Genomic DNA, 24,521 nt, shown 5'->3' with positions numbered 1-24,521 from the left:
GGAAATAGGAGGAGACAAGGTAGTCGATAATCCATACGCGGTGTTCTCTTCGCCAAAATCTCACGTATTTTCGCTTTCAAACTAAACTATGACAAGAATGTTTATGTGAGTGAGCAGAAGCTTGTGGCTGTTCATGGCCAGTTCCTCCAAGGCATCAGACGCCCACCTGCATCCAGGCATAAGAACATCACAGGACTTTTCCATATCTTCACATACACCCAATAGCTCAAAACCCCCCTAATAATCATAAAACACCAACGTCCGCACCTCAATACTCTCCCTGGGCGCATCGTCCACATGCGCCGGATTCACAAACGCCGTGTGCGGGATCCGCCTCGCACGCCCATCGTCCACAGAATCGAAGCACTTGATAAACAACGGCTCGTCAGGCCGCTGTGCGTACTTGAAGTACCACCGGTGCTCCGGGTTCGGCTTGACGACGTAAGTCTCGCCCTCGCGGTCTGGGTAGATAAGCTTGGCGGGGATGAGGTCGCTGTCGGGCACGGAGTGCGCGTCGGCGAGGGTCAGGGGGTCGCGAAGGATAGTCTTAATCGGGCGCCAGACCTATGGTACGTGAGGTGAGTCAATCGCGACGCTTTAGTGGGGCAAGGGGATGGTGGTGGGGACTTACGTTGATGATCTGGAAGCGTTTCTTGAGAAGCTCGTTGGCTTCGTCAGGGAGGTGGTGCTTGACGCGGTTCTCGGAGGCGGCGTAGGACTGGTCGATGTGCACGCGGCGGGCTGGGCCACGCAGTTGGCCGGCGATGTTGCGGGCGTCGGAGGTTGCGCGGCGGATTGTGTGGTCGAAGATGAAGACGCGGGATGCGCCGAAGCTGTTGAGAAGGAAGTTAGCGTACGCCTTATTTGCTGCTCAAAACAGAAGCAATACTCACGTATCCTTGAGGAGTTGTTCGATTTCTGGGTAGTATTCCGCCTTGATCTTCTCGTCATCGACGAAATCCTTCTCTTTGCTTTCATGCTTCACAAATTGAAAGCCATGGCTGTCGATGTTATATTTACTCTCGTCTCCGGCGATGTCGTGGATGATGACGTTCTGGGCGACGTGAGGGCGTTCGTAACTGTTTGGCTTACTGATACTCTCGTCTTAGAACGAAAGTTCCCTTTATATCGACTGAGTACTCACCCAACGTAAGAGGGAGTTGGCGGGGTTCCGTCACCGGGATCATCGTAATAGTACAGCTCCGTAGGAACGTCATGTTTCGCAGGTTTAGTTTCCCGAGCCAGAGGTTCGACGACTTGGTCAAGGGTATTGCCAGGACTATGTTGAACTGCAGCGGTAGCCATGATTGGATATATCTACAGACAGTTTTTATTAGAAGAAGTGGGGTTGTTGAAAAAAGGTTTTGCTTTCAAGCTTCGATGAAGCTTCAAGATGCTATATGTTCCTCGGCAAAAGCCTCCGCTGCACAAGCATGGATTTGTAATGTGACCGTCCACCTAGCACGCAATGCCTGCAAAAAGCATGCCATGCCTAGGAGATCGTCTTACATGTCGTTGAGCTACCTGTCTACTCGCATTGACCCCGCCAGTGAGAATCAGCCGATTTGATCACTCAACGGTTGTGGGAAGACCTACCAATTATCTTGAATTGCTGAGCATAACCTTGTTTTCTTTAAAATCAAATTGCGGGGAATCAGCGATATCGTACTGACGAGTAGTACATGATTCATATCTACAACGTATACCATTGGATCCGTTTCTATTTGCCCCCACGCTATGAATCGTTCCCATTAACATCTCATCATTCATCGTATGTCGTTGGTACCGGCTTTGATCCTATAGGAATATGCACAAGCTGCGTGACCGTCGTGCCATCATCTAAAGTTGCTACTGTCTCTTCAAGAGTGCAGCCATTCCGGCGTGGTAACCATACTGTCCAAACATACCAATATAAAACGCCAAACAAAAGACTATAGAAGAATTAGCTGAGACTTGATGTTTCGAAACAGAACTTACATAGCAGTCCCGACAAAGGCGTAGCTGACTGCGGAGAGATGTTGCCTCCAATTCAAGCCTTCTCGTGGTATGAATGGTGCAAATATCACGGAAATCGAGTGCGCGATCTGAAACCCGACGGCCGGAAGAAACGCCCTATATGGCCTTCTCAAATCTGGTCTTTTGAATCGGAGCCAGATTAAGCCAGCGGAGCTGGCTATGGAGAAGAACTGCCCTGGATAACCCTCAACGTCCATGATAAAGGAATAGATGTTGCCGGCAGGAATGATGATGACCAGAAAAGACGGGATGTAATGCGTAATCAAAGCGCCCATTGGCGCTCCGAATGGTTTGGAGGAAGAGATGAATTGCGAGAACGGAAGAAATCCTTGCCGTGCTATCTCTTGCACAACTCGAGCCTGTTCCATGTCAGAATGCTTCGCGGAGTGAGCGGCCTCTCATACTTACGTGACTGAATGTTACAACCATGACATTTCCCGCCGCCGAGGTCGCTATTGCCAGTGGCAGCAGTACCCTTCCAACATCGGTGCCGAATACGCGTTCAAAGAATAACGCAGCGATCAACTCCCCGGAATCTTTGATATCCTCGATTGGCACAACTAGAAAGTAGGCAACGTTGACTAGGAGATATAGAGCACAAGACGTTATGAGTGCAGTTGTAGCTGCTGACTTCAGCGTTTTAACCGGGTTCTTCACCTCGTTGAGAACACTGTTGACGTTGGAAAGGCCGGCATACGAGTAGGAAACCTTGAACATTGCAGTGGAGATGATTCCCCAGTTCCACACAGAACCCTCCCAGATATAGCTGCTGTTAGTTTTGATTTGGGAAGCGCCTTCTATACCCTCGTTGCTCCGGAAAAGAACCACGAAGATGCTTGTAAAGACCATAAAGATGGCCAAAGCGATTTTGACCCAGCCGAGCACATTTTGTATAAGTATTCCTGTCTTCAAAAAGCAGCTGTGCATGATAACGACAGTGGTGAGCAATCCAAGACCAAGAAGTTTCCCTTCGAACTGCGACGGTTCTCGTTTGAGAGCATATAAGACGTACTCGCCGAAAACAATGCAGTTGGAGGCTGTGAATCCAAGAAGCACGGAGCGGACTGCGATAAGAATTGAAGCTAAGAACCGCGGACGTCGGTAGACGAATTCGAGATAAACTTTCTCCCCTTTGTACAGTCAGTATCATCTCAAGTTGAATATCAAAAATCAATGCTCACCTCCAGACCTTGGCAACATGCACCCATACTCTAAACTGATCGCCAAGCCCAACCAAGCTATCAGAGCGCCAGCTACCCAGAGCAACAGCGTGATTCCGATACTCCCCACTGATTGCACAATTGAACCGGGAGTCGCGAAAATTCCGCTGCCTATGACACGCGACATGATCAGGATATAAGCGCTGCTCCATCCTAGGTTGCGGCCCAGCACGGCCGTTTCCGGAAGGATATCATTTTCCACCGACCGGTCGAGAAGGTTACTCTGGCCAAGTGGCACCTCCTCTTCATCGATTGGAGATTTGGATGTGCTGTCGTAGCTGGATATGCTGCTGCTCGGGGAATGGGCGCGGCGGAGTAGCGGTTCCTGGTCGGCGGTGGGGGATGATGAAGACGCCATCCCGGATGTGTTGCGAGACGCCGGCGATGAGGGAACGGGCTGGAGGGGGTACGAGACGGCGTCCGCTGCACAGAGAGTTATACAGACTGCACGGAAGGTGGATGAGTAAAAGTAAATCTAACCGTCAGCGGAGCGTCCAGCACGAGACATGATGCCTGGACATATGACGAATCATCCGGCCAGCATTGTGAGACAAATGTACATTTTGAGACTATGGCGTTGTTAAATTCGAGGAGTATTGTAAGGCAAAGGGTCGATCGGTCGCACGCATCATAGCTCATTTTGACGAGTTGTGGCGTAAGATGGCGTGCGACGCGTGGGGGACGCTTCCACAAATCACACTGCGCCGGAGGCCTGGGACGCGTGGGGCGGGTGATTGCATGTTGGGTTTCAACTGAGGCCTGCTAGAGGTGTCTTTGGTGTTTTTAGATGTGGTTGAAGTCCGAGGTTGGGGTTGATACCCTTGCCCACCCATTTGCGCTAGGGATACCCACGTGACAATCCTGAGCTTGCAATCATGCGCTCTGCAATCGGTTGAGTGACCATGTCAGCTGGTCTCGCGCTCATTATCTCGGGAAACGCGGGCATGACATGGGAGTGGTGATGTTACCTGCAACCATTACATGCCTTGCATGCCATACAGCGGATATCAAGCCACAAAAGTCAGCTGCAAAAGAGGGATAATCTCGAAAGTAAAGCCTCTCGGTACCTTGCTTTGGTGGATTCAGCCTTTGGTAAGATTTCGTTCAGAAACGGGTTTCCTCCGTTCTAATCCCATCTAGTGCACCTGTGGCGTCAAATCCGCGCTAGTTCACCGGACGTGAGCAGGCGCTGTAGACGTCTTTGCGCTAGAGTCTACTTGGCCGGGATAAAAGAAGATAATAGTGTTCAGGGCGGTACGAAACGGGAAGCGTTAGATGGTGGTGGTGATGGTAAATCAGACACCTCATAAGGACGAGAGAAGCAACTTATAGCACTAGCTCTTGCAGTGAGGTTTGTTATTTAGCTACTCAACATAGACTTTTATTTCTCCCCAAAAGCAAAGTCGAAATGTTTACACGTGCCTCCCAGAAATCCTTGAACGCCATCATCCGATGCCGTCGCGAGAAAAGGTATCTTAAAGAAGAGCCGAAAGACCTGTCTATTTGCCACCTTTCACAGACTCAATCTTTCTCCTCTTCTTTCTCAAGAGCTCAGACTCCTTGTCCCGTTTGTTCGCACCATACTCGATCCTATTCAAGAGTTTCCTCTTTTTCTGCGGGAGCATCATCTTCAGCCTCTCCTTCTCTTCAGCTTCCTCTCTCCTCTTCTTGGCGAACTTCTTCCGTGCTTCTGCCGTCTTGCTCTTCGGCTGCACATTTCCATTCAGAGATTCCACTGGTACACCTCTGGCTTCCGCCTCGAGCTCGCGCTGATGCTGCAGTCGCACTTCCTCGGTTTCCGAAACTTCAGACTCTGACTCCTCCGAAAACCCGTCAAATTCCTCGTCCGGCGTCAGTGCCTCGCCCTCATCTTCATCTTCAGATTCGGATACAGATCCAGCAACATCCATGCCCTCACCCGGCTCAATAGAACCTTCGCGATCGAGAAGTACATCAAGTGACTTTCGCTTTCCGTTGAGTTTGAGTGGAGCGGCCTTCTCATGTTCGCTTTCTTCAGCTTCTTGACCGTTTTCAATCTGTTCTTCCTCCTCCTCGAATTCCTCCGCCTCGCCTTCAAGCTCCTGCTCGGCGAGTGGCGCGGTTGGATCGTACTGGCCCTTCTTGGGCTTGACCCACGGGCTAAGATGAGGGGGTAGTGTAGCCCCAGGAGAATACAGATCAGGTCTTTGAAGCTTGCCCTGATTCACGCAGTCCCAAACCCACTGCGGTTGAACGTAGGTTCGGCCTGGAACTGTAGAGCGCGGCCACCCTACTGCTGGCTTAGCATCAGCACCCTCGCCTGCTGTAGCTGGGGCAGCATCAGGAACAGCAGGTAACGACTCTCTTGGAAGAGGGGGTCGGTCGACGATCTGATGCGTGATGGCTGGGTCCAATTCATTGGTCGTGAAAGCGCCATCGCCAAGAATGCTATCCCACCCGACTCTTTTACAACCAAATGCCTTCAGTAAGAACTCGAGGGGTTGCCGGGGAGTTTCGCGGGACAAATAGATGGTGAATGGTGAGAAAAGAGTCGAGGTTTCCACCCCGGTAGCTTGTGGCTGCGGCAAAACATCCGCATCTTGACCTGTAACCTCGAACGTATCAATGGTCTCTGTGGATTCCTCCTCTCCATTTGCGGCAACTAATGCTGTAGAGTCCTCAGTCTCCTCTTCGGGGGCTGGCAGCTCCGCGAGCTTGTCTGCCTCGGCTTGCGCTGCTGCTGAGGTGATAGCTTTTGGCACATGTCCGTTCGCATTTACCGCATCATTGACGACAGTCTGTGCCGAGTCCAACCCTTTCCCCTCCAGTATAAACGCCGCAAGTTCTCCTCCGCGCTCATCGCTGCCTGCATTGAATTTCGGTGGGTAGACGAGACCAACAGAAGTATAAAGTCTGAAATTGATGAATCCGAGTAATGTCGTGTAGAATTCGACAAAGGTACCCATTATACGAAAATCGATATCTCCAGTGATATTCTGAACAAACTTGTATGGAACAAGCCAGAGAATATCCTGACCCTGAATCGTAGCCTGGTAGTAGATGCCCTTGATCGACAGGAATGACTTCTTGAGAGAGTGAGATATGATCAGGTAGTGCTCGAATTCCAGACACAGCCGTTGGCAGAGTGCGATAGTTTTGGGAGGCACCGCAGAAGTGGACGGCAAGTTCGCAAAGAGAAACAGCATGGACAAAGCGTCGTCCAGATCGCGGAGAGCATCGACGAAGGTAGGGTATCGTTCCTTTATGATGTGGTCCAGAGTCATCTTCGGTGTCAGGTTTTTCTCCAAGCGGGCAGCATCTCCAGCCTCTCCTCGACCGAGAGCGCGTCCAATCTTTTTCGCAAGGGCCTTATGGTCCCGGAACTTGTTCAGGAGAGGTTCGTGAAGGAGGTACTGTATGTCTTTGGTGTAGTAAAAGGTAGTGGAAGCAGTAGAGCTTTTTGAGACCTTCTTCTTATTTCGCGGTTCGCGAGGGTATATCCCTTGAAACATTGCTTAGTATGTCATTCTATAGCGGCTAAAATCTAAGAAGCTTACCCTTGAAGATACATAGCCTTCGGAAATCTGGCAGCGAAATCTGCAACTTTTTGACTGCGCGGGTCCTGGTGATGAAGTTTTTGGCCGCGCCAGCGGTTCCTGGAGTTTGAATCAGCATATGTCACTGTGCTGTTGAGTTACAATCATACCTTTCTTCTTTATTCGACCCATCTTGAAGAGTTGGGTCTAGTATACTGGAGATAGCTTGTGGGAGAGCAGCTCGAAAAGTTGCGGGATGAAGCCGAAAAAAATGCGGCGGGCGGTGCAAACGATGCAAAGTGGCGCATTTAGGCGCGACTATTAACCGCGCTCCGGCTTGGCAGAGCTCGAAACACCAAATGTCCATGTCTGGATACATCTCCACCCCAATTGGGCCTGCGCAGTTCTACGAGTCCCCCATGGATACGCCGACGAGGTAGCCCGCTACTATGGCTATTGACAAGCAAAAGGCCATTCTTTTTGGCGCTGCAGCCGCAGTGAGGCTGTTCCTGTTCACTGCGTTTCCGTCCTTACCGAACCTCCTCACGGGTCGCGTTGAGATCTCCACACCCGTAACGAGCTTCAAGAGATGTATGTGCACCAACTATGGCTTTTCCAACCCCTTTGAATCTCACTAATTGTCACGTTTTCATCAGTACAAGAAGGACTTTTCCTATACACCCACAATGTCTCTCCCTACGATGGCGGAGTCTTTCACCAGGTCTGCTTTCCAGTGCCGCATATATAGAATTTTTGCTGACCTTCCCAGGCTCCCTTACTCCTACCCCTCTTCTCCCTTCTCCCGAATCCATCCACGTATCCCTTTGCGACGAATCTGCTATACACAATCGTAGATCTGCTGGGAGCCAGCGCGCTTATGCAGATCGCCGAGACCGGCCAGTCTGTGTCTTCAAGGCTTTTTACGTCCCCGAGGAAAGATTTGAGATGGAGCAATATAGCGATAGGAGCGAGGTACGGACGAATAATGCATATGTTTTGGGACATGACTAATGAGCAACAGCTTTCTGTTTAGCCCATTTACGATCGCGACTTGCATTGCCAGACCAACATCAGCTCTGGCCAATTTTTTCGTCCTTAGTTCCATTGCGAAAGCAACACAGGGAGCCAGCATAACTTCCATCCTTGCCTTGGCCTTCGCGTCATACCTCTCCTTCCATCCGATCCTACTGTTCCCGCCCCTGCTCTTAATGCTATATGACGCTCATGTGACTTCGTCGAAGGCCTCGCCGAACCCGATAGGATTCTCACTAGCACACGTCGGTGGCCTCGCTACAGCTTTAGGCATGCTGCTTTACCTCTCAGCTATTCTGACGGGATCATGGGAATTCCTTGCTGCGACCTATGGAGTGCGACTGCTGCTTCCCGACCTCACCCCTAACGTCGGATTATGGTGGTACTTCTTTACCGAGATGTTCGACTCGTTCCGCGAGTTCTTCCTTGGAGTATTCTGGCTGCACATACTTTCATACGTCGGAGGTCTCACATTTCGATTGCGGCAGCAGCCCTTGTTCGTTGTAACCTCATTGCTTGGTATTTTTGCAATATTCCAGCCTTACCCTAGCATTGCGGATAGTTCGTTGTATCTGGCGCTGGTGCCACTTTACCGACACATATTTCCACGTGAGTCTCACTTGGGCCGTTTCCATGTTGAAGATAGCATTCTCGGTCTATTAAACGTTTCCTTACTGACATATGATAGTGATGAGGTATAGCTTCTTGGCTTCTTCAACCCTTCTCTATGCATCCTTCCTCGGACCGGCGTTCTACTATCTCTGGATCTATGCGGGGTCTGGAAACGCCAACTTTTTCTATGCCATCACATTGGTCTGGAGTCTCGGACTTTCTGTGGTGGTTGGGGATTCACTGTACGCCGTGCTCAGGGACGAGTGGGAGGTTGAAAGACCAGAGATGCAGGGCAAGGAGGTTAGACGCATATAATTGAAGATCGGGCTGAGAACATGCATTACAAGGCTCGTTTTTGCAATCTTTTGATGCTACTAGCATGAGTGAGTGGGCCCTTTGCTCGTTGCGAAAATTTGACCCATGAAGGTTGCGATCGGCAGTGCAGTACGGGTCTGACTCCTATCTATCTAAACCGTACGCTTCGTCTGGATTACTCCAAGAGTCCAGACCCTTGAATACGACCATCCTCACATCCTCTCCATGCCCTTGGACCCCCTCACCATGGATCGGATGTCATTCAACTGCATCCGATGGTTAGCCTACCAAACTCTCAATCGCTGCCTATCGGTCTTCCGCCAATCGTCCCCAAACACCTAGGGCCCTGGAAGTTACACAACACCTGCCTGCACACTATCTCTGCAAAGCAGCAGGGCTAGGCTCCCATTTTGAGCACACGGATGCTATACCCCACTGTCGAGAGCAGCCTCGTTGGCAGGAAGTCCGTCAGTCAAGGGCCTCCTAAGGCTCCACTGCATGAAACTTGATGTCGCGCCGAGATTTTTAAATCCTATGGGGATACCCCAAGCAACGGCTCTATGTGCAGACTTGTGGCCTATCACTGGAAGATACACACTCTCTCCAGGCTTGTATATACTTACCTAGCATTACGTAATATCTTTTAGTACATCAACAAATCATATAAAGCGAACAGTTCTGATAAGCCTCTCCGGGCCACCGCAAACGGTGCGGGACTGCCACTGTTCAACGGAATCTGGTACTGGTATATCAAGGCAGACAAGGCAACCACCATCTGTGTACCCCTTTTCAGAGAATAGTAATCAATCGACGATTTTAGCCAAAGGCTGAAGGCATCCACTCATTCGTGGCGTACATCGAGTCTGTCTCCGCCAAGTTGTCACAAAGTTCGCCGTTCCTCGGGCGATGGTGGCTAGTCTCGGGCCAATCAGAGTATGTCTTCGCCAAGCCTTCACCACTTTTGTCACATATCACAAAGTGAACTGTTTCGCCATACATTTTGTGGGAAGAACCGTCTCACAACGCGGATTTTCACCGGCCTTCCAACTTCACTGCTCCTGGGCGTAGATTAGCTCGTCTTGGCAACCTTCAGCGAACTATTTAGTTCAAGCAGCCTTCCTCTTCTTGAACCCTTCTACAACACACTTCTTCGATCACTCTTCTCGATTCACAAGACAAGCTTTCAACCTCTTCAAGCCTTTCCACATCCAGTCAAGACTCTCATCCTCTTTAACTCCTTCCGATATCCACCAGAATGTTTTCTGCCAACGCTCTGACCCTTTCCGAGAAAGAGATGAGCACTCTCGCTCTCGCTTGGCAATGCTTCGCCACTGAACCCACCGTAAGTGACCACTCCATCTCTCTAGATCTTCCTAGTTTCTAACATCCGGCAGGTCGACTACAAGAAGCTGGCCGAGCTGACCGGCTACACTCTGCAGTCCGCCCAAGTCACTCTTGGCAAAATCAAGCGCAAGCTCCGCGCTGCTGCTGACGCCAACGGCACTCCGATGGCCAAGGCTACCGATTCCACCGCTACGAACACCCCGAAGAAGCGCAAGAACGCCAACGGCGACGGCAACGGGTCTCCGAAGAAGGCTCGCACCCCCAAAAAGAAGGCAGCTGCCGCTACAGAGAGCCATTCCGACGACGACGAGACCTTCTCCTCCAAGTTTGCCGTCAAGGGTGAAGCTGATAAGCTCATCAAGTCGACCAACGACTTCCTGGGCATCAAGCCCGAGGACGACGAGGAATGAGCGCCACTGCGACATCGAACTTCGAGATCTGCCTTCTTCTCTGTTCTGGGCACTGGGAGGTTTCCACTACCCAAATTCACGGGATCCCGGGCTGGGCTTTGAGATTTTGCACTTCCCAACTTCACTTTTCTGCGATATCCCCCAGCCAGTTCTTGTCATTCACACTTACCCCGATCTTGGTACATCCCCCATTCAGCGAACTTGCAGAAAGCTATTTACCGCCACGTCGCTCTGGGGTTTGAATGTTTGAGCTGAGCGGAACCAGGCTTTTTCTTTTGGCGTTTAGAGGGAGGGCGGCAATTGGATCAGTTGTAGCTGAGATTTCGATAGCTACACGTGAATCTGAAGTCTATAAAACTTGATGGCGCGCGCTTGCGCTTGCAGTGTCCTGCTATGATTCCCAAACTAAATTGACGTCCGGCCTTTTTGGAACGACTGATCAACGCGCGAGGCCACCCCAGCACGCGGGGCATGGAAAAGGTGGCACACTAATTCTACAGCAAGTGTCTCATATGTACGCCTGTTTACCACTGCAGGAAGTGCTTCAACAAGTTTCCACATAGCCCAAGGCGAAGCGCATCTATCTTCTTTACATCCCTGAAAATACATTGAAGCAACCCAAGCAGTGGCAGACAGGTGTACACATGAGACGCTTGCTGTAGAATTAGTGTGCCACCTTTTCTATGCCCCGCGTGCCCAGAAATCAGCCAAAGGTTGTACATATATCAGAAATGTGAACCATTCCCCGGCGTTCGATCAGTGCGTTGAAGCACTACGCGCACTGGTAGGAGTATACACATACCCAGAACTAGCCACTGTACCAGCCACATATGCTCCAAATGACTTGACATTGGCGACTCTGAATAGCAAGAACAACTTCACGGAACCACGTCACTACAGCAGTTCAAAGCCTTTGCCATGATGAAAGAGAATCCTAGTTAATACCTTCCCCGCTAATCGCTCTAAAATTATTGCGAGACCTTGATCAAGACTCTGTGGCCTATTATACAGCATACTCTCTCAGGACGCCATCCCCCCAGCCGACACCCAGAAACATACTTCTCCACATTACCCGCACACGACTCGCTCACAATCTCCACTACATCCTCCTGTTTTCCGCACAAACCTACAACCCCTCAATCGCCCTCCTCAGAACCTCCAACGTCCCCTCCCCAACGCCCTCCAACCCCTCCCTCAGCGTCCATGCGACATCACTCTGCACGCCCAAGGGTAGAAACACCCTTCCCTCTCCTCTTTGCACTTCCATGCGCTCCCCGAGGCGACTTGTGTGCTCCCACGCCTTCGCAGCCTGCTCAGCAGCCTCAACGACCTTACTCGGGATCCCACACATAGCCGCGCAATGCATCCCGAAACTCCCCTCGGCAACGCCATCTTCCAGCTTATACAAGAACGTGATGTTGCGGTCTTCCTCATTAACGCGAATGCGCATACGCTTCGCGCGAATCTCGGGATGCATCTCAAACTCCCTCGCAAGACTGCGGTAATGGGTAGCGAAGAACCCAACGCAGCCGACGCGGGTAGCGATGTCGTGGAGGACGGCCTGAGCAACAGCGACGCCGTCGTAGGATGAGGTGCCGCGGCCGAGCTCGTCGAGGATGACGAGAGAGCGGGGAGTCGCTTCGGAGAGGATCTTCTGGGTCTCGGCGAGCTCGACGAAGAAGGTCGACTGGGCGGCGAAGATGTTGTCGTTGGCGCCCAGGCGGGACATGATGCGGTCGATGGGGGTCAGGCGGGCCGAGGTGGCGGGGAGGTAGCAGCCGATTTGGGCGAGGATGACGGCGATGCAGGTCTAGGTGGGAGTTAGTGATTGATGAGATAAGGAGATTTAGGGCTATGGGGAGGGGGTGTTGTACCATTCTTAGGATTGTCGACTTGCCGGCGGCGTTGGCACCAGTGAGCAAGTCGATATTTGCGGTATCCCCTCCTAGCTTGATATCGTTTGGAATGAAGTCCGTCACGCTCGTTAACATGCATGGATGGCGTAGCTCTTCGAACTCGACAACAGTTCTCTTGTCATTCGAGAAGACGGGTCTGCACGATGGCTCACCTAGCGAGGCGGAAGCTCTTGCGAGACTGATCAAACAGTCTAATTGAGCAACGATCTTGATAGCAGCAAGCCAAGTAGCATAGTCCTCGTCGAATCGAGCATAGAAACGTGAAGCAACATCTCGTACAATCTGGCCGTGGGTTTCTTGGGCTTCCTGAAGAGCACGAACGAGCTTCCGGAGCTCGGGACTGTAGTAGCGCTTGACTTTCGCCGTGGCAGACATTTGGTCCCAGTCCTTCGGGATCCCTTTGATTTTGTTAGGGACCTCCAACTGGTAGATCTCCTTCCCATTGTCTTTGAAGATGATGGCAGTGGAGTTCAGATCACGTCTGGCCTTTTTCAGGAGCTTCTCAAGGTCGGCCTGGCATTCATCAATCGCCTGTTGGCTGTCGTCGAAATCTTCTTCGACGCCTGGTTCCGGAACGAGAACACCCTCTGACTTCGCCTTTTCCCGATCAAAAGCAGACTTCCACTTCTTGAGTGTACCAGCCAGATTGGGCATTGAGGATATGAGTTGGCCAATGACGCCATCTCCTTCCCCAAATGAACTCAAAAGAGTCATGGTGTACTCAATTTGTTCGAAGCCTTCCACGACTTTAAGAAAGTCTTGAGCTTTGCATCGCCCAGCATGCACGCGTGAAATCAGTCGTTCTAGATCGGGCAGCTTGGTAAGGGAGGAAGTGAAGCGTTCCATGACCGTGGAGTCCGCGTTTAAAGCGTCAACAGCATCCAGGCGAGCATTGATCTTGACTGAGTCTGCCAGAGGATGGCACACCCAGTTCCTGAGCATTCGCTTCCCAAATGGAGTGATGCAACGATTCAACATTGAGAACAAAGTCCCATTCGTGGAGCCGTCGAAGGTATTGGCGAAGATCTAAACACAATTAGTGAATTCTCACTAGTGATGTATGGGGTGAAATGGTACCTCGAGGTTGATGAGACTTTGGCCGTCGAGAACGAGGCTTGTCGCCTTTCTGATAGGATCATACCAAGCGAAATTCCCTAGGGTGACCAGGTCTCTCTCTATTTTAAGCTGCAACATGTTAGCAGACATTCGAACAGACGAGTTACGGCTTCCTTACAAGTCTGAGGTACTGTAGAAGTGCGCCAAATGCAGACATAACGTATTCTTTCTCTCTTGCCTCGCGAAGTACTTGCGGCCACGCTTCGATGTTTTCTCGGTCAGGCGAGACAAAGTACTCGCTGGCGTCAATTTCGCGAGATGTAATATCAGCAGACCAGAACTCCTTTTCTGGCTTTAGATAGTTCCAGAGCGTGGTTGGAGTGGTGTTGTTCTTGAGAATTCTCAGAGCTCGAGCAGAGATGCAGGATTTCTCTAACAAGAGCTCTCCAGGGCGGGTTTGGGCGACGAAGGTCTCGAACTTTGTCATGTCGGCATCGTCAACGAATTCGCACAACTGGAACTGCGCCGTGGCGGTGTCGACAAACGCAATGCCGAAGACAGGCAGGCCATCCTTTTCGCTCTCCTTCACGGCGACGCAAAAGGTCGCCATGTCATCTTGAAGCATGCCACCATCTACCAAAGTTCCGGCTGTGAGCACAGCAGCAAGCTCTCGCCTGATAATCTTGTCCGCCTTGGCCGCCTTCTCTCCGCCTCTCTCGCGCATCTCTTTTGCTAGAGCGGATTCCATCTGATCTACTCTTGCAATCTTGAAACCTTTTGCGACGAATTGATTGGCCCAAGTGTCTAAGGAAGCTTCAGGGACGCCGACCATTCTCATATTGACTCTATCTGTGAGCTTAAGGTCGAAGAGTTGATGTCCAATGGTGGCGTCGTTCTCGTAAAGCTCGTAGAACTTGCCCTTCTTGAAGAACACGATGGTGTCCCAGAACTTTTGCTTGATCTCCCAGTACTGCTTCTCGAACGCAGAAAATTTGGTCCAAGCTAGTGGCGGGATGTATATGCTTCGAGGATCATAGTCAGGATGACCAGGGGGGTTCCTATCAGCATCCAGAAGATTGGCCAACCAAGGGTATCTTGCCTCCGGTTCTGTAACGTGTGCCTTTTGTTTCATATTTTTGTCCTTTGGCTTCTTGGCTGGGACGTTTGTGGAGCGAGGCTGTAAGGGCTCGAGGTTCTCAGGGTCGTATGTCCATTGTTGTGCTGTCGAGACCGTATGCATTTCAATGTCTTCGTTGTCATCGTCCGCTGGGGGAGGTGGTGCCGGCAGAGGCGATGACTTGCTTCGCGATTGCTTAGCAGGCTGGCGCTTGCGCTTCTGCGGGACAACAGCATCTTCGTCTGAGTCGTCAGGGACAATGAAATCTTCCATGTCTGTCTCAATGTCAACGGCAGTCTAGTAGTGACTGACAGAATCAAGTCTGTTTATCCTGGATCACTTTTAGTTAACATACCTTCTAGCATAGCCTCCTCCGTAGCTGCATCCACACCAAACTCGTCGTCCGAGTCCTCCAGACTGACACGCCTCCGTTTTGTAGCCCGGCCTTTTCTGGCGTTTGCAGATATTGGTTGGAAGACCTCGTCATCTTCGTCGTCGGATTCGGCGTAGCTCACGGGTTTTTTTCCCTATGGATGATCAGAACGTATAATAACAAAGGGCTGACTTGAAGGAGGAAGAGTGAATGCGGTACCTTTCTAATCGGACTAGACGCAACACCTGCAAGCTCTGACAAGACGCGATCAGTTTCATTACTAGCAGGCGTGACTGGAGATGGCAGACCATTCTCCTTGTTCTTCCCTCTCCCAGCTTCGGTCTCACTGTAGACGGGACTGGATGGTTCTGGGGGGTCGCTGCTCGGGGCCGGCGTCAATGCCGCTGTGGCGGTCCGACGGACGGATAAGATCTTCTTGCTGCTTAATGACAGCGTCTCCTTCTTCACAGGAGTGGGGTCTGGTGGTGAGGAGGCGGGAGCAGGGCTGGAGCCAGTATCCGTCTTCTTCTGGAAGAAGCCCAAGATGGACTTCTGGCTTTTGGCAGACTGCGAGGCGGAGGCGGCTTTCTTGAGCGTGGGGGGCTTCGGAGTTGACATCTCGTTGCCTTCGATGCCCCGGACCATGATTGCTACGACGCTGAGAGAATTGGAGAGGTGTGGAAAGTTGAAGCTGGGAGACGCGGGCGCGTCTCGCGTTGAAGGGGATGGTCTTGGCGCGACTTGCATAAAGCTCCGGGAATTATTATACCTAGAGATCCCCGTCATATCCATGCATGACCCTCCACCCTCCATATCAAATCTGAAGTGTACCGAATTTAACATCTCATTCAGCTTATTTTGAGTAGGTAGGGCGACCTCATACACTTTCGTGCAGGCGGAAAACCGCTGGATCTACAGTATATCCAATCGTTCACAGATCACATAGAGGTCACGAAATTTTGCAAGAAGGCCTTAAGCTCAATTGTTCATGTTTCCTAGTCTAAGGCGGCTCTTCTGTGTCAGCATGTGGACCCAGCATCAATTTAGGGTGGCTTCCCGCCATCACGATCAAACAAGGCTGAAGCTGACTTTCGAAAAATAGGAACTAGCTCCTGGAAGTCACATAAAGACATCTCGATCCTCTAATTCAGACCTCACAACCGAGGTCTCTTCCATTACCACCGATTCAGTACCGAGCGTCTCAGGCAGCATTGGGAGAGCAGGTGCAGTAACTACGGCGATTATTCCAACCCTTACGACACCGTCACCCTGATTCTTCTTGACTGAGTTTTCTTTACCCCCGGGCTGTGGGTCTGTACTCGATCGGAAGTGTTTCTTAAAAGCGTCCTGCACCTTTTGAGAGCGTTCCGTCCAATGCGCCATCGTGCAACGTGTCTTGAAGGACTTTTGCACTTCTCTGAAGAGTCCCTTCCGAGACTCCCTCGTAGAGAGTTTCTTGAAGAAACTGCGCACCCTTGTGCATTTTCGCGACAAACCATAGGGCAATTGGAAGTAGGCACAAGACTTCCGTCACAACTGACGTCTTGTTAGCAAACGCATAAAGCTAGGCTATGATAGGATACTATCATACCCAAGGCAGCGGAAGATTGCCATAACTTCCAACTGACGGCGTCCCCGTTGCCAGGATGAGGGTATTTATCAGTTGGAATGGCAAAATATGCAGCGATGAATTTGAGTGGTGTCTGGTAAATCATGAGCGAAAGCGCGGATTTGAAGCTGCTGTGCTACTTACGAAAACAACGGTGATGACTGTGAACACGAAAAGAAGTTGAGACTGCTTCTCGTTTTCCCAGTCGCGATTGTAGGCGTCGGCAGCAAAGTTTAAACTACCTTGCTTTTGCTTGAGATCGAGGAGCTGGTTGAACTGGATTGCATTAGTAGCAGTCTAAGCTTTGCGTGGAGTGGGCGGGATACTCGTTTCTCGATGCGCTGAGCTTCCTCATCGAGTTTCTTCAGACCTTCGCGCTTTCCGGCAAAATCAGGATCTGCTCTCTGGTATCTATCAGGATCTGCTTTCTGGACCCTATCAGGATCTGCTGTCTGGATCCAATCAGGATCTGCTTTCTGGGTCCTATCATGATCTTCCTTTGCTTTCTTGGTCCTGTCAGGATCTTCCTTTGCTTTCCTTTTTCCCCAGTCCTTAAAAACAGCGTCCTGGGTGTCAAAGACTCGTCCAATCATCTCCAACTCGTTTCGAATGTCTCTTGTTTGTCGCAGTTCTTCGGTTTCAGGAGAAATGTCATACAGCGCCTTGAGTTCCCTCTTGCGTTCCTCTTCGCTCTTCGATTGCTTCAGGCTCGACCTTTTGCTGGCATCGCGGATGTACTCGCTAAACTCTGTGTACCGTCTTGTTTCTTCTAGACGCTACTTACCATTAGCAGCGAGTAAGTGAAACATGGGCTCAGCGATAACGTACGCGAGCAGCAATGCTTTTTGCAAATATGGATGCCCAAGTTTCCGATCCTCCCGGCCCTCTGTACACTGGCTCATCCGAACTATTAATGCACTGATGAAGCACCTGCCATACAAAGTTCTCGATACTTTCTTCCTGGTTTTGGAACCAAAGAGAATGTAATTTGTCGAACAAGGAAGTGCCCTCGGCCTCAGTCCACGGGTCCGGGGACGCCACAAGCCGGGCATTAGAGTCATGTATCCGACCGTAGTTTAACTGCTTACTATCCACTTGCCATAGCCATACTTGGCTCACCATCAGAAGCTTGCCGTTGAATTTCGCCTCGTCATCGGGAGCCTCATCATTGTTCGCTTGGACCTCCTCTCCCCTTTTAGGGGCCCCTGCCCTTTTTTTTTGAGAGCTTCCTCTCGTTTCCTCCATCGGTAGATGACCTGATCAGAGGCTTGGTCTCCAGTAAACTGAGTTGTCGTCAAATACGACTGATCTAAAGTTTGAGGGATGTACATAGTGCATTTCTGCTTCTCAACTTGGCTCTCGGGTCCGCAATCGTCGAGGAGCTTCCACGGCAGGCAATAGCCCCCGTCCGGTTCGCGTGACCCCTTAAGGTGACGACTTCGTGATTCGAGAAAATCGCCAATTTCGGCCGTGAAATATGGCATCTGCATTATGAGGTAAGCCTGAGGCTGCTACACAACATCTCTTTGGTTCTTACTACAGCGGAGGCCACATTCTCCTTCTTAGTGTAGTGGGCTTGCCGGCGATTCGACGGCCGTCTGGCTTCTTCCAGAGCTTCATCAATGATACCGATTAGGTTGGTGCTTTTGGCCATTCATATGATGTCGGTAGGTGCTTCACCACCCACTAGAAATGTTGTATTAGCGTGTTGTACGATCGTCTTTCTAGAAGAATGATGAACGTAGTGTCTTACCTTTACCCACAAGATTTGTAGTAGTCGTAAGTAAGACGTCAACGATTAGAGCACTTACAACGGATACATACATTGAGACTTCGGACGTGAATCCATACACTCTCCCCTTTCTTCCGCAACGTATCCGTCATGGCCTTAATCATTTTTTAGGCGGTAAAGAGAAGTCGAAACACTGCAAAATCTTGTCCGGGTGTGGCCGCCAATCGCGCCCCTCGTCTTTCACTGAAAAGAAGTCAAGGGCGACGGCTCGTCCTGTGGGCTGTTGGGAATTCCTTTAGCCACAGCGCCATCCGGAACTTCCTGAAATAGCTCCAAAAGTTCCAAATTTCGTTCATTCCGTTCATGCAGTTGAGATAATCTGTAAGCCATCTCCTGAGCAGTAGAGCAGTCGTTCCGTCGTGATTTCTGGCATTTACGTCGGCATTTGGACGTTGAAGTAGATCCCGCACTTCTTGATCCCACCCTTCTTTTTCGGTTTGCAATAGTTCGATAACATTGTTCAAGTTGCTCGTCAAGATTGAAAACGTAGGTAGTAGGGTAATTGCCTACGGTACTGGACCTTAAGTATGAGCCTTGCGGCTCCTTGCGCGAGATTGCACCTCTGTACTCGCTGGCCCCCATTTTGGCGCGTGATATTCTAATTTGATAGGCGCCGTGGGAGGTTAGACACGGACCCTGCTGCATGGAGGCGTCCAATACAGCTGAATCCATCTACACACTGTAGCTTCGCACGAGAGAAATGTTGACGGCTCGTGCACACTGAATCACGATCGATCAAGGTTGAGGGTAGGGGAGTTTGAGTGTCACATTCTGAGCAATAGAAACTTGCTTCACAGAGGAATATGGGGTTGCAGGTGGTGTGATGGTCGGTATTGACCTGTGCAACCACACATTCCTCATGAAGCAGCTGAGGTCCTGAGATAACGGGCTATCGAGCTGATTACAGGAGACCGGATCATAGGACAGCATGTAAGGGCGCAGAAGCTGTAATGCTCTTGTAAGATAGAATAGATCAAAGCGATCTCAAGCAATGAAACTTTGTGAATCACATACTCACGTGCAAGCGAACCCTGTACGAGCTGAAGGTAGCACGGTGCACGGGTATTTTAGTAGGTGGTACCCCTCGTCGATCGCGGTTGCTTGGACTCTCACCCAATCTTCCGACTCGACATTCGATCGACCTACACCTCCTAGGCGCATCCGGTGAACTGGCGCGGATATCAAGTCACCGAGTCAGCCGTAAAGAGGGGTAATCTCTGAAAGTAGCACCTCGTGGTACCGTGCTTTTAGCAGATTTAGCTCAGCCTCAGTAAAAATCAGTCCAGAAAAGGGCTTCCTGCGCTCTAATACCGCCTATTCCATCTGTGGCTCCAAATCTGCACCAGTTCACCGGATGCGCCTAGAAGGTATATGGAGCCTCTTCTACTCTTATCACATCTTTGATTCGAGTCTACTCTTATCCCATCTTTGATTCCAGGAAACATTTACGCAATGTATAACCCATCTAGTCGTCGTCATGCCATGCGCTCGTAGCCAAAGCGCCGCTTCTTTTCCCAGCTTACTTCCCACTCCAGCCTCGTGTTGCCGCCTACGCACGTTCTGTCCATGTCTACATTAAATCATCCAAAGAATTCTCTCTGTCAAGATGGAAAGAGCCATAGAAATAGACCTCGGAACTGCGTGCGCCTGTGCTGCCGTGTGGCGCTTCGACCAAGTTGAGATCATTCCCGACCTGGACGATGGCTGTCTCACCATGCCATCTTGTGTAGCGTTCACGGATACGAACCGTCTTGTAGGCTCCGCTGCTAAGAACCAAGCGGCAAGCAATCCATGAAACACAATCTTCAATGCTATGCGGTTTATCGGCCGCAAATTCGCTGATCCTGAGGTACAATACGATCTGAGACACTCTTCCATGCGGATCATAGCTATACATGGGAAGCCCGCTTTTCAAGTTGAGTACCGGGGCGAAACGAAATATCTAAAGCCCGAGGAAATAATTGCAATGATAATAGCTAGAGTCAAAGAGAACACCGAGGCCTACCTGGGAAGTCAACCGAAAGGCGCTATTTTCACCATTCCGGCATACTTCAATCAGTCTCAGCGTCAATCTATCCGTGATGCGGCCCATATCGCAGGAATGGATGTTTACAACTTCTTCAGTGCCCCCGCCGCTGCCTCCTTGGACTACGTATTCAGTGAAGTGCGCACTGGCCAGCAGAATGTTCTCTTTGTCGATGTAGGAGCGGGCACGGTCAGCGTAATGCTCAGTACTATTGAACAAGAAATCGGAGAAGGAATCATAGAAGTCCAAGCCACAGCCGGTGACCTCCATCTCGGCGGCGAGGACTTTGACATACGAATCATGAACAGGATGATTCAGAGGTTCAAAAGAAAGACAGGCCATGATATCACGGTCAGTGCCCGAAGTATGCTCCGCCTGAGAAAATCATGCGAAAAGGCAAAATGCCAACTCTCTTCCCAACAAGAAGCACATCTAGAAATCGACTCGTTGTATTCAGACATCAACTTCCACTAGCCAATTACACGGAAGGATTTTGTGGAGGTATGCAGAGATTCGTTTAGTTCTGTAATCGATCCTTTTGAGCGAGTGCTGAGGGAGGGCGAGATGAAAGATCTCCAGAGGTGTAAGGAAAGTATTAATGAGGTCGTTCTTCTTGGAGGGTCGTCTCGCGTTATCTATACTCAAAAACTACTGGGGCAATATTTCGATGGCGAACCCATCTCAAAGATACTCAATCCCGATGAATCCGCAGCATGAGGGGCCGCAATTCAGGCTGGCAAATTCAATCCCCAAGAAGAAATGCCCGGAGGGGAATTTTCACGCAGACTAGATGAAATCCTCATCCTGAATAGTACGCCATTTCCTCTTGGCTTCGATAAAGGCAACGGTTTGATGGAGTTAGTCATCAAACGTAACATGATGTTACCCACCAAAAGGTCCGATATTTTTCACCACTTGGCAAGATAACCAGTCGGAATGTTATTTGACTGTTTTGCAAGGGTTTCGGGTACGAGTTGTGCACAACAATAAACTTGGACGAATCTCAATACCAGTACCGGCAGCTCCACGACGTGTTCCTCAGGTCGAGGTCACATTTGATGTCGACGCCCAGGGCCGTGTGAATGTGACAGTACGGGACCGATCCACTGGTACATCAAAAACTGCTAGCCTTGAAGCCTATGAACGCTTGGGTCGCGACGAAATCGAGAAAATGAAGGCTGAGGCTGCGATCTTTACGGCGAATGAGAATGCTGAAAAGAAGCGCATTGGCGCAAGAAATAAGCTAGAGGAAGCGGCGCTAGAGATAAGACACCACGAGCTTCTTTCACATCCATCGGGTTCAGTGGTTACACAAATGCGAAGAATCGTTGATGAGGTTCTAGAATGGTTAGAAGAAACCGAACACGCCGACATCTTTGAGTATCAGAGCAAGCACTCCGATTTTGAGCGGGTTGTCGCAAGTTTTATTAAAAAAATGGACAATAAGAGAGGAACCTCATGATGAATCGGCGGATACAGATACGACCAAAGTCGACAAGGTCCACGAGCTGCCCACGGATGAGATGACTGGCACTGTGTCATTTGATTTTCTTAGAGGCAACCCTATGTCTTCCAGCTTCAAAAATATCTCAAGCAGCTACTGTATCTGCAAGAAACCATGATTGCAAAGATAAATCACGTGACGAACAAATGCGAATTGAAATATAGAGATCGGAACTAACCTTTGTCTGCAGTTCTTTGCTATAAATATCCGTACGCTTCCCTGCTACTTTCCGTGGGCCTCCAGCGTACTAATAGAAACCGAAGGCAACGAGCACACCTCCAATCTGCGTACGCTCTGTTGACGCCGTCTGGGGTAGCCTCGCGACTTTCCCCGTTGTCCAAAATGCCGAACATTTCTTTCATTTGAAGTGATGAAAACATTACGAGGCTCCTCATGCAGCGGTGAACGATTGTACAAAATTCTATTCTACGACAAGGCATTGCAGCTGATCTGCGTACACCCTGCTGACGCTGTCCCGAAATTCACGAATTCAAACCGCTCTAGGAGTAACACCGAGACTTCACTTTGTACTCTTAGTCAATTTCCCAGTCAGTCCACTCGCTATCCGGGCCCTCCCTCTTCATAACATACGGCCCCTCCTCCTTGAAATCCCACTTCTGCTCCTCTATCCGCGACTTCTGCCCCAAAAGCGATCCGCCCAGGTAGTATTGCCAACCCGCACCCTCAATGAACGTCTCCTCTCTCCGCCTCACCACCACGTCATCTTGAACAATCGTCTTCGCAATATACTTGACACCGGGATGTGCCGGCCTGAACCGTATGATAGTATCCTCATGGGCGCCGTCATGGAAGTTCCACCCATCGTATTCATAGCAGTTGGTTTTGAGCGTGATATCGAGTCCGGTCACGTTCTTCGTTCGTTCAAGAAAGCTATCAACGACATCACCGAGCTCCTCGTACGCGGACGCGGCGTCCTTGCAAAAGGCATTGAGAGCATCCATGTCGCAACGCGGTTGAGTGGGATGTGGCTCTCGTCCGATGTTGCGGCGGTCGGTGTAGTGCGCTGTAACTGGTCGCGGGAGGTCTTCAATCTGCACGCTTCGATACACAGGCCCTGGTTGTTCCGGATACACGTCGGCTTCGAGGTTGTTCACAGTGTAGGGAAAGACGTAGTTGGGTGGTTGTGGCCGCGAGGGGACCTTCTGCGGTAGAGGCTGGACCCTGTTGCGATCTTCAGGGTAGTGGATGTCGAAAGAGGGGTGGTCATCTGGCCCGTAGACGTATCCCCACATGTTTCGCCCGAGGCGGGAGTGCCATTCCGCAATGATAAAGAGCCGTCGTACGCTTCGAAGATATGGGAGTTTCCAGAATTTTGGATCGAAAGTGAAGGTGCATGGGTCTTCGGCTGTGTTCTCCATCCGGACGTAGAGCCAGATGTTGGCTTTCCGAGAGAAGCTCTCCATGAACTCATGGTGAATTTGGCGGTTGATAAGGAGGATATCCAGAATGCAGGTTTCCGTCACTATGGGTCCATCACTAGCTTCTGTGTGCCTTTTAGGTAGCTTGAACTCCGCGTCTAGATTCTCGTTGTCGGAGCCAGACTCGTCAGAGCCCGACTCGTCATGGTCAGAGCTAGGCTCATGCAGATCGGACTCTGAAACGCTGCTAGCATACAAAGAAGATTCTGAAAAGCAATCAGATATCGGCTGGGATATAGAGATTGATGAATAAACTACCGTATGTCCAATCAGACCCAATATCGCTTTCTGCATATCTTGTGATGTATTTCGGATTTTGATCAACATCGACGTCTATAATGGCTGATGAAACCTTTTCATTGGTCTCAAGAGTAAGCGCCTCCATCATGTTGCTTTCCGTAGGCTCCGGGGAGTGTGGTTCATCGTCCTGCGATGGAGGCAGATGTAGCCAGATTCGTCGGTGATGATCTGGCGGCTGAGGGACAAGCCAGGAGTAGACCTCGTCTCGAATCTCTCGAGGGAGTGAAAGGAACCTACAGGGCTGGGATGATAATAGATCTTCGGCGCTAGTCATTTTGAGGATGATGAAATTGAAACAGCAGGGTGAGTTCAAGGTAGAGAGAGGTTGAGGGCGGCTTAGGTTATATAGCGACGAGGCTCCAACAGGCAGCTCTCAAGTTGCATTACTACCTTTTCCCTTTTTGGCATATGTTCTCCCAGCCTCCTCATTTTCCCTTGAGAATGGCTGCTTCGTAGGCAGCTGTCAGGGTGGACGCCAGGCACCAAGGCGCGAAGCCGTCCAGGCGCTTGCTTACTAAGCCATCCACGTGACTCGTTTCATATCATATGAGATTCAACAGCTCTAGATGTGCAAGGATAGGGAATAGTGAGGTTATATATACCAGATCAATATAGGCATTAAGTCTAGGTAGGACCCATTAGTGCGTATATTAGCCAAGGCGTAGATCCACGTGACCATCTCAACTACTCTCTCTCTTTCACGCAACACCAGCATCATTCGTCAGCATGAAGTAGAGATCTGCTCTTCAAGATAGCCTCATACTAGATAGTTCCATTTTATCTAAAGTTGTAAAGATGTACCCTCCCCTCTAGATCTAAAGTCAAAAGTCTGCCTTGCCATGCAAAGTGGGATCAACAAGGCTGGGACGATCACTTGTTCTGGCCGTACATGTATCAAATGCAGCATTTCTAGCTTCCGACGTCC

At 50.4% G+C, this 24,521-nt stretch overlaps 10 protein-coding genes across 10 annotated transcripts; 4 read left to right on the top strand and 6 right to left on the bottom strand.

Moving 5' to 3' along the window:
- Nucleotides 1–191: 191 nt before the first annotated feature.
- On the bottom strand, nt 192–1,584 carry BDZ99DRAFT_197584 (7alpha-cephem-methoxylase P8 chain related protein). Its single transcript, XM_033713213.1, has 4 exons — nt 1,145–1,584; nt 894–1,091; nt 632–833; nt 192–564 (listed from the first exon to the last, which is right to left on the bottom strand). Exons 1-4 carry the CDS (start codon nt 1,303–1,305, stop codon nt 238–240), a joined length of 888 nt encoding a protein of 295 aa, XP_033582476.1. The 5' UTR covers nt 1,306–1,584; the 3' UTR covers nt 192–237.
- Nucleotides 1,585–1,762: 178 nt separating this feature from the next.
- BDZ99DRAFT_379071 (amino acid transporter) lies at nt 1,763–3,594 on the bottom strand (the record flags this gene model as incomplete). Its single annotated transcript, XM_033715131.1, has 4 exons — nt 1,763–1,931; nt 1,978–2,375; nt 2,425–3,146; nt 3,198–3,594. The coding sequence occupies 4 exons, from the start codon at nt 3,592–3,594 to the stop codon at nt 1,763–1,765; spliced, it is 1,686 nt and encodes a 561-aa protein (XP_033582475.1).
- A 947-nt stretch (nt 3,595–4,541) lies between these two features.
- Nucleotides 4,542–6,962, bottom strand: BDZ99DRAFT_506552 (uncharacterized protein). The gene is made up of 3 exons (XM_033724181.1): nt 6,922–6,962; nt 6,773–6,871; nt 4,542–6,717 (listed from the first exon to the last, which is right to left on the bottom strand). The coding sequence occupies exons 1-3, from the start codon at nt 6,941–6,943 to the stop codon at nt 4,736–4,738; spliced, it is 2,103 nt and encodes a 700-aa protein (XP_033582474.1). The 5' UTR covers nt 6,944–6,962; the 3' UTR covers nt 4,542–4,735.
- Nucleotides 6,963–7,146: 184 nt separating this feature from the next.
- Nucleotides 7,147–9,118, top strand: BDZ99DRAFT_197564 (CDC91 cell division cycle 91-like protein). Its single transcript, XM_033713212.1, has 5 exons — nt 7,147–7,342; nt 7,408–7,472; nt 7,521–7,723; nt 7,773–8,392; nt 8,472–9,118. Exons 1-5 carry the CDS (start codon nt 7,201–7,203, stop codon nt 8,708–8,710), a joined length of 1,269 nt encoding a protein of 422 aa, XP_033582473.1. The 5' UTR covers nt 7,147–7,200; the 3' UTR covers nt 8,711–9,118.
- An 847-nt stretch (nt 9,119–9,965) lies between these two features.
- On the top strand, nt 9,966–10,464 carry BDZ99DRAFT_516225 (uncharacterized protein; the record flags this gene model as incomplete). Its single annotated transcript, XM_033725053.1, has 2 exons — nt 9,966–10,052; nt 10,105–10,464. 2 exons carry the CDS (start codon nt 9,966–9,968, stop codon nt 10,462–10,464), a joined length of 447 nt encoding a protein of 148 aa, XP_033582472.1.
- Nucleotides 10,465–11,379: 915 nt separating this feature from the next.
- BDZ99DRAFT_435877 (DNA mismatch repair protein MutS) lies at nt 11,380–15,571 on the bottom strand (the record flags this gene model as incomplete). The annotated part of the gene is made up of 6 exons (XM_033717505.1): nt 11,380–12,274; nt 12,339–13,406; nt 13,458–13,565; nt 13,615–14,828; nt 14,894–15,080; nt 15,221–15,571. 6 exons carry the CDS (start codon nt 15,569–15,571, stop codon nt 11,591–11,593), a joined length of 3,612 nt encoding a protein of 1,203 aa, XP_033582471.1. The 3' UTR covers nt 11,380–11,590.
- A 942-nt stretch (nt 15,572–16,513) lies between these two features.
- On the bottom strand, nt 16,514–17,942 carry BDZ99DRAFT_197524 (uncharacterized protein). Its single transcript, XM_033713211.1, has 3 exons — nt 17,364–17,942; nt 16,680–17,311; nt 16,514–16,629 (listed from the first exon to the last, which is right to left on the bottom strand). The coding sequence occupies exons 1-2, from the start codon at nt 17,778–17,780 to the stop codon at nt 16,769–16,771; spliced, it is 960 nt and encodes a 319-aa protein (XP_033582470.1). The 5' UTR covers nt 17,781–17,942; the 3' UTR covers nt 16,514–16,629; nt 16,680–16,768.
- Nucleotides 17,943–19,966: 2,024 nt separating this feature from the next.
- On the top strand, nt 19,967–20,855 carry BDZ99DRAFT_459355 (heat shock protein 70). Its single transcript, XM_033719148.1, has 2 exons — nt 19,967–20,717; nt 20,778–20,855. The coding sequence occupies exons 1-2, from the start codon at nt 20,141–20,143 to the stop codon at nt 20,825–20,827; spliced, it is 627 nt and encodes a 208-aa protein (XP_033582469.1). The 5' UTR covers nt 19,967–20,140; the 3' UTR covers nt 20,828–20,855.
- Nucleotides 20,856–21,151: 296 nt separating this feature from the next.
- Nucleotides 21,152–21,970, top strand: BDZ99DRAFT_459353 (uncharacterized protein). Its single transcript, XM_033719147.1, has 2 exons — nt 21,152–21,249; nt 21,313–21,970. Exon 2 carries the CDS (start codon nt 21,525–21,527, stop codon nt 21,813–21,815), a length of 291 nt encoding a protein of 96 aa, XP_033582468.1. The 5' UTR covers nt 21,152–21,249; nt 21,313–21,524; the 3' UTR covers nt 21,816–21,970.
- A 293-nt stretch (nt 21,971–22,263) lies between these two features.
- BDZ99DRAFT_459351 (uncharacterized protein) lies at nt 22,264–24,044 on the bottom strand. The gene is made up of 2 exons (XM_033719146.1): nt 23,555–24,044; nt 22,264–23,502 (listed from the first exon to the last, which is right to left on the bottom strand). The coding sequence occupies exons 1-2, from the start codon at nt 23,868–23,870 to the stop codon at nt 22,391–22,393; spliced, it is 1,428 nt and encodes a 475-aa protein (XP_033582467.1). The 5' UTR covers nt 23,871–24,044; the 3' UTR covers nt 22,264–22,390.
- Between the last annotated feature and the right edge of the window lie 477 nt (nt 24,045–24,521).

The sequence above is a fragment of the Mytilinidion resinicola genome (assembly GCF_010093595.1).
Source record: "Mytilinidion resinicola strain CBS 304.34 unplaced genomic scaffold BDZ99scaffold_3, whole genome shotgun sequence".
Lineage (NCBI taxonomy): Eukaryota > Fungi > Ascomycota > Dothideomycetes > Mytilinidiales > Mytilinidiaceae > Mytilinidion > Mytilinidion resinicola.
This window is presented reverse-complemented; position numbering and strand designations above follow the sequence as displayed.